Here is an 8,343-nt window from a genome sequence, read left to right as displayed (position 1 = left end):
CTCTCAAATCTGTCTCATTGTTATTCATATTCAGCAAAACCAAGAAGGAAATTTAATTTTTTCCGTACTTCACAAAATAATCAAGATCAAGAAAAAAAAAGATTCTCTTCAAAAACTAGGACAGAGGGCTATTACACACATAAAAAATCATTGAATTTTTTTTTTTAGTTTTTCTGATTCAAAAAATATAAGCAATTTTCTATTTTTCGAAATAAAACATCTTGATTCTTTTAAACACTAGATATTGTGGGTTGCAGCATAACATTGGAACCATGTCGCTTCGAAGTTCAAGTGATTGATCGTCCACACCCAACTATTATCGATATTCAAATCATTTTAAGTATTTTTTCCTTTTCACATCTTGAGCACATTAAAGTACCAAATAACCACTAAACAAGCAAAAATAAGCAACAAAATGGTGAGAAAAACAACTTAAACCTGCAAAATTGCACAAAAACAACCAAAAAAACTGGTTAACCAGCAGCAAAACAGCAAAAAAATGCCTCTCCCCTCCCCCCCCATTTCCCAAAAAAAACCAAAACAATAGAAAACTGAAAAGAACTCATGATTTTAGTAAAACAGAAAGATAAACTAATAACAAAGACACCACAAAATAAGCAAAAAAACAACAACAAAGTCTAGTGTCATTAAATCATCATAAAGCTAAAAAAGTATAGTGTCATTAAATCATCACAAAGCTAAAACATTTTTCATTAGTTTCATGCACAAGAACATAACAAATGAAGAACAAAAACTAGTCACATACTTCAAAAAAAAGAAAAAAAAAGAAAAAAATGTAATTCTTCGATGTTGCAACTTCATAAAGAAAATGGAAGCTCTGACGTTGTTGGCTAGATTGAGATGTACCTCTTCTAACATGAAATAAGAAATTAAAATATTAAATATGAATAATCATACAAGTAAACTACAATTAAAATAATTAAAATATTAAATATGAATAGTTATACAAGTAAGCTACAATAAAAAAAACTAAATATGAATATTTGAATATTCTTATAGGTAGCTTTTCAATATTTTTGCAACTTGATGCTTCCTCGATCATGATGGAGTCCAAATCACGAAGGTAGTCCGACAACTGAATTTCAATACCATCTGAGGAGAAACTACAAGTTCTACTGTTGTGGCCGAGTTTGCCACGTTTTCTACAATCAACTGATTTTTGTTTCCATTTTAACTTCATCTTGCTAGCCCCTGACTCATCATCTTCTTTCTATCTTAATTTTTGTTTCTTTTCTTTCTTCTTATTATTCCAATATGAAGGTGGAAATGGTGGAGGATTCGGTGACTTAGGCCATAAATCAGGGCCATTAATGGGTAATATTGAAGCTCCATAAATGTTTGGATTATATCAACCTTGTAGAAATCATCACCATAGTTTAAAACCTCATCATTTTCAACCAAATCGAGGATATAGCATGTTAACAAGAAACTCCTGATGATTCCTATTGCCTACAATTACAAGTTCTGTTATATAAGTCAACAACCCAATTATTACCTTGGACGGGCCCAATTACCTCATAGTTCCACATGTTCGACCTTTTGGGAATATAATTAGCAGCTTTCTTCATAGTTTTGGCCAACTTCTTCTTAATAGTAGGACAAATATCATTCAAGTTCCATTTTCCAGCTTTCTCCCTATTAGGATTAATTCTTGTCATGAGTAAGTTCCTAATGGTCTCCAGAGGTTTAACAATCGGTTTTTCTCTTGAGTCAAGAATAAACTTACTAAAAACCTCACATTGGTTGTTCAATAGAATGTCACATTTAGGAAGAGTCGAGAAATGTGATCTTGACCATTCACTAGGCACTTTTGCAGAAAGCCATGCATAAGCATCTTTATCTAATTCAAACAAATCAGTCAAAAGCATCAAACTTGTCAATAGTTGTTGCTGAAGCTGCTTTCCAAATTTTTTTTTTAAGCCATTCTAGAATATCCAGCTCTCTTGAAATTGCTATGCAAATGTCGCACACAAAATCTATGAGAAACACCAGGCAACACTAAATCAAAAGCTTCAATGAGCCCTTTTTGCTTATCTGACATAAAATTTCACAAGTATTGCTCTTCAATCTCAAGATCATTCATCAAGTAGGTTAAGAACTACTGCCATATATCTTTATTTTCTTTCTCGACTATTGCATGAGCAATTGGAAAGACATTCTTATTTCCATCCAAAGTAACAGCTGATAGCAATTGTGCCCAGACATAGTATTCTTCAGCCAACATCCATCGACCGCCTAATCTTTCGACAACTAGCCTTAAATCCTGCTTTAAAAGCTGCGAACCAAATATAAAACCTCTGAAATCTCATTGGCTTATTCGGATTCTCATTTGGAGTTAGTTTCATGAAAACAGAAGTTCCAGGATTGGTTCGAACAATTTCATTGTAATAGTTCAATAATATACCAATCTGATCATTTATATCTCTGTAGATCATTACAATAGATTTTTCCTTTTACCTTCTTGCTTGATGCGTACTCACATGCAATTTAATTCCCTACTCAATGTATCCCTGAATTATGATTATTTCCAGTTCTTATTTGATTCAAGTCTATCAACATACTTCCTTGCAATCAAACTAGAATGTTTTGTCGTTATAGTTCCACATAAAACAAGTGTGCTCAGAAACAAACGTCTTGATTTGAGAGGTACATATATTCCTTTGCATTAGTGATCCCAATATCTTCCACTTACAAGCATTAGTTCTGCATTTGGCCCTAGCTCTTTCTCTGTCATCTTTGCTCCACCAAATTGACTTTCCTATTTTTGCTTGATTTGCAACCACGACTTCCTTAAATTCCTTTTTGTTACAAAATACCATTCCTAACTCTAGTTTAGGACTAAAGGCTCCTATTTTAGGGTTGTGCTTTGGTAAGTTAGAATCTTCGAATTCAGAATCGCAATCACTATTCAAACACTTTGTATCATCAAAGTCTACACAATCTGAGTCACCCTCATCATTTTGCATCTTTCTATGCATCTCATCACTTACATAATTTTGATTTCCATCACTTTTATTGTGTTTCACTGTTATAAAGATCCCAAAAGCTTCAATAGAAGGATCAACATTTTTTAAAAATAACATATCATCCTCCTTCAAAGAATAGTCAGAATCATTAAAATCCTCATAGTCAAATTAATAACTGTGTCCCTATGTGTCATTTGACAACAAAGAATTCTTTTTCATCTCATTTCTATTTTGATTATCATCGTGATAAAAATTCAAATGTTCAAAATATATCTGAACAACTCTGTCCTTTGGAATGTAAGTAACAACTTTAGCAGCTTCCATATTACTCCCCACTAATCGAACATTATAAGTGTTTAAACCATACTTGTGCCAAAATACCACATATTCCTTGTCATAACCACATTGTTCCTCCATATTCTTAAAATCTATTAGATTAATCATTTCACTGTCGAAATAGTCGAAATATTCAACTTTTCCACCTATTTAACCTCCCGTCGAACTACACACATTTGATCCACCATGATGTACTTTAATTGTGAAAAACGATGACTCATAGAATCTGCACATGTAATATAAAGTTATCAACGACGTTAAGACTGTTATTTTTACAAATATAATACAAATCTGAATACATAAAGTCAACAATGAGCTACAAGTTCATTATATATATATATATATATATATATATATATATATGTATGTATGTATGTATTTTAGCTTTTTAAAGCAATAATATTTACAAATCGATATGAAAGACATTTTAAATTATATTAAAAAAATTTAAAATGTCTTGACTATCGATAGTACGATAATTGGGTGTGGATGTTGAGATCATGTAAATAAGTAGTGTAAATGAATTAGTTAGTTGTTGTAGTTAGTTAGAAAATTAGTTACAAGTTAGTTAGAGAAAAGAATCTTAGTTAGTTATTTTTCCTCTCATCATTTTGTATATATATGAACATACAGATTGAATGAAACATAATTTTTCATTCTCCCAAATACTCTCTAAAGCTTCTTTACTCCCATTAATGGAGATTCTCAACATGGTATCATAGTAGAAGGATTTCTACTATAATTCTCTGCTAAGTATCACGTTTCTTTTTCTCTGTTTTCCCTCAGTTGAAGATTAGGTGTTCATCTTTAGTTTCAGTGCTTCGTTGCTATGACAGTTGATGAAGAATCTGTTGTTGCCGGTGAGGTTAGAGTTTCTACTTCAATCGATCACAATCATCCTCTGTATATTCATCCTTCTGAAACTAGAGGTTCTTTTCTTACTTTGATTCAACTTCTAGGATCTGAAAATTACTCCTTATTGAGTAAATCTTTGAAGCTTGTATTACTTGGTAAAAATAAGCTAGGCTTTCTATTAGGAACTTGTACTAAGAGCATGTATCCTTCTTCTATTCATGAACAATGGGGGAGATGCAATGCTATTGTTTTAGGATGGATTATGAATATTGTTTTTAAAAGCATAGTTAGCACTGTGATTTATGGATCTGATGCACACACTATTTGGGAAGATCTTAGAGAAAGGTTTGATAAGGTTAATGCTCTAGAGCATTCTATCTTCACAAAGAAATTGTTACACTGTCTCAGGGAACCGCATCTGTATCGAATTATTTTTCAAGACTAACAGAACTTTGGGATGAATTTGAGACACTTATACCACCTCCTTCCTGTGCATGTCTTGAATCCAAACAGTATGCAGAACATTTTCAGTTTCAGAAGTTATGGCAGTTTTTGATGGGTCTAAATGAGTCTTATGCTCATGCTAAGAGTCAGGTGTTAATGCAGATTCCTACACCAAATTTTAATCAAGCTTATGCTTTGATCATTAATGTAGAAAGTCAAAAAGTGAATGGTGCTAGTAGTAGTTCATTTTCTACATAAACTTCTTCAGAAACTGCTCTTATGAGTAATAGAATGTCTGGTCATAGTAATGGATATCATAATAGTGGTGGTTCTAGCTCAGGTTGTGCTTACTATCCTAGCAATGCTTCTAGTGAAAATAGTGGTTATAAATCTAGAAACAATGGTGATGTATGACAAGGAGGAAGGTCAAATCTCTATTGTGATTACTGTCATTATAGAGGACATACTAAAGATTCTTGTTACAAACTTCATGGTTATCCTAAGAAGAAAGGAAGTTCTTCTTCTCATGCTAATAGTGCTGCTGCTGCAGGATGTCAGTCTCCTGAAAATGGAACCTATGATAATTCCTCTGTGAATACTAATTTTAAGTCCTTTGGTACTTCTTCTAACAATTTCTCAGTAGGTACACATGGCATGACACTTTTTACACATGAAAAATACAATCAGATTTTAAAAATGTTGAGCAAAGGAAAAGGCAAGGAAGTAGATTCCATGGCTAATGTTGCAACTGCAAGTTCCTAAGGTACTCTTACAGCTCTTATGTCTGATGTGGTTCATACAAACTTGATTATAGATACAGGTGCTTCAAATCATATGGTTCACAGTCTGAATCTTATGAAACATTGTACAGATCTTGGAAGTAGAAATGATATGAAAGTAAATTTGCCTATTGGGGCTCAGGTGGCTATTAGTCATGTTGGGGATTCACTAATTCTTAAGGATAAATTAGTGAAGGATGTTCTCTATATACCAGATTTTCAGTATAATCTGTTATCTGTCTCTCAACTAACTAAACAATTAAAGTGTGGAATACTATTTTTCCCTGAGTTCTGTGTCTTTCAGGATCTCTTCAGTGGGAGGGTCCTGGGGATTGGTAAGGAAGATCAAGGATTATATCTTCTCAATACATACATACAACCAAGAACTTTGCAAGACAAGATTACTAGGAACTCATGTATCAGTTCATGTATCAGTTCTCCTATCAGTTTTACTTCTGTTTATTCACTACATAGTCTTTGGCATAAGAGACTGGGGCATGCTCCTTTCACAGTTCTCAGTAGAATACAATGCTTACAAAATGTACCTATGAAAGATCACAATTGTACTGTTTATCCTATTGCAAAGCAAACAAGATTACCATTTCCTACTAGTGTGTCTCTATCCAATGCTTGTTTTGATATAGTGCATGTTGATGTATGGGGGCCCTATTGATTTCATAACCATGATGGAAACAGATATTTTTTAACATTGTTAGATGATAAATCCAATTATACTTGGATTTTTTTAATGCACACAAAGTATGATACTATTGTCTTGCTGAGAGATTTTATCTATATGATCAAGACACAATTTGACACCACTATCAAGTGTGTAAGATAATATAATGGAACATAATTTTTCAATTCCCAGGTAGATGCTTTGTTCAGAGAGCATGGGATTCTTCATCAAAGTTCATGTGTTCATTCTCCTCAACAGAATGGTGTAGTTGAGAGGAAACATAAATCTATTCTTGACATAGCAAGGGCCTTAAGGTTTTAGGCATGTATTCCTATTAGATTCTGGGGTATGTGTGTGTTTGCAGCAGTGTACATTCTTAGTAGGTTACCTACGAAATTACACAAATCCAAATCTTCATATGAGGTGTTATATGGTTAGGTTCCTTCTCTTGATCATGTGAGAGTTCTTGGTTCTTTATGTTATGCTACTGATCCAAAAACACTTGATAAATTTTCTCCTAGAGCTATTCCTGCTATTCATATGGGTTATTCTTCTACTCAGAAAGGATATATCTTATATGATCTCAGCTCTAAAAAGTTTTTTGCAAGTAGAGACACTGTGTTCAAAGACGATATCTTTCCTTTCAAAGATCTTCAATCTTATCCAGAGTCTTTTTTTCCTATTATTGATCTTCCCGTTGATCTTGATTCTGACTTACCTACTCCTAGTTCCACTTCTTCTTCTCAGATTCTTCCATCTAGTAGAGGTGTTGTTCCTTCTGATAACAATGATTCTGCATGAGTTGTTCAATCTGTTGCTCATCCTAGAGGATCCTCTAGACTATCTAAACCTCCTGTTTGGCTAGATTCTTATGTTACTCCAACAACAAAGCATGCATCTCTATATCCTATTTCTAACTATGTTTCATATAAAGCTTTATCTCCTACCTATAGAGTTTCTCTTGCTGCTTATTCTGCTACCTCAGAACCTCATACATACTCAGAAGCATGTCAAGATCCTCTTTGGGTGGCTGCTATGCAGGATGAAATTACTGCACTTGAGAATAATGATACTTGGTCTATTGTTTCTCTTCCCACTGTTAAAGTTGCTATTGGTTGTAAATAGGTGTTTAAGATAAAATACAAAGCTTCAGGGGAGGTTGAGATATACAAAACAAGGCTTGTTGCTAAGGGTTATAGTCAACAAGAAGGCCTAGACTTCACTGAAACTTTTTCCCCTGTTGCAAATTTAGTTACTGTGAGTTCTGTTATTGCTCTTGCTGCTTCTTCTGGTTGGTATATATTTCAGATGGATGTTCATAATGCCTTCATACAACGTTATCTTCTTGAAGAGGTCTATATGCAGATTCCTGAGGGTTTTGCAAACAAGGAGGAGAAACACATGGTTTGCAAGCTTCACAAGTCCTTGTATGGACTAAAGCAAGCCCCTAGACAATAGAATCTAAAACTTACTGAAGCACTGATTGATATGGGGTTCTTGCAATCTCATTATGACTATTCATTGTTTACAAAGAGAGTAGGGAAAGAACTTCTTGTCATACTTGTATATGTAGATGATCTTTTGATCACTGGGAGCAACTTAAAGTTGATACAACAAGTTAGAAAAGACATACCACACAGGTTTAAAATGAAGGATCTTGGAGAGTTGAAATATTTCCTTGGAATTGAGTTTTCCAGAAATGCAGATTGTATTCTTATGAATCAGAGAAAATATGCACTTGGACTTGTATCTGAACTTGGACTTGCAGGGTGTAAACTTGCATCTACTCCCTTAGAGTTCAATCACAAGTTGACATCCACTGTGTTTGATAAATGCACAGGAATGAATGTAGAAGATAAAGTGCTTGATGATTATGGAAAGTATCAAAGGTTGATAGAGCAAACTATTGTACTTGACTATGACTAGGCTTGGTATAGCCTTTGTGGTTCAAGTACTTAGTCAATATATGCACTCCCCAAAAAACACTCGTATGGAAGCAGCACTTAGAGTGGTGAGGTATATAAAAGGTACAACAGGCCTTGGTTTGTTCATGCCAAGCAACAACATGTCTGAGCTTGTAGATTATTGTTACTGAGATTGGGGAGCATGTATAAAATCTAGGAAATCAGGGACTGGCTACATAGTCAAACTGGGAAGTGCTTTAGTGTCTTGGAAAGCAAAGAAACAAAATACAGTCTCAAGAAGTTCTGCAGAAGCGGCGTTCAGAAGCATGGCTACCACAGTAGCTGAGATAATCTGGCTG

The 8,343-nt window shown here is 34.0% G+C and overlaps 1 protein-coding gene across 1 annotated transcript; it reads left to right on the top strand.

Annotated features, from left to right (window-relative positions):
- Positions 1 to 4,152: 4,152 nt before the first annotated feature.
- Positions 4,153 to 4,880, top strand: LOC138341654 (uncharacterized). Its single transcript, XM_069293168.1, has 2 exons — positions 4,153 to 4,533; positions 4,587 to 4,880. The coding sequence occupies exons 1-2, from the start codon at positions 4,153 to 4,155 to the stop codon at positions 4,878 to 4,880; spliced, it is 675 nt and encodes a 224-aa protein (XP_069149269.1).
- Positions 4,881 to 8,343: the final 3,463 nt, after the last annotated feature.

The sequence above is a fragment of the Solanum lycopersicum genome, chromosome 1 (assembly GCF_036512215.1).
Source record: "Solanum lycopersicum chromosome 1, SLM_r2.1".
Classification (NCBI taxonomy): domain Eukaryota; kingdom Viridiplantae; phylum Streptophyta; class Magnoliopsida; order Solanales; family Solanaceae; genus Solanum; species Solanum lycopersicum.
This window is presented reverse-complemented; position numbering and strand designations above follow the sequence as displayed.

Bases quoted from the DNA above. Each gene is read 5' to 3' on its own strand.
- LOC138341654 (XM_069293168.1), top strand. From the start codon at position 4,153: ATGACAGTTGATGAAGAATCTGTTGTTGCCGGTGAGGTTAGAGTTTCT. The intron at 4,534-4,586 runs GTTAATGCTCTA...ACACTGTCTCAG, and splicing joins TTAGAGAAAGGTTTGATAAG to GGAACCGCATCTGTATCGAA.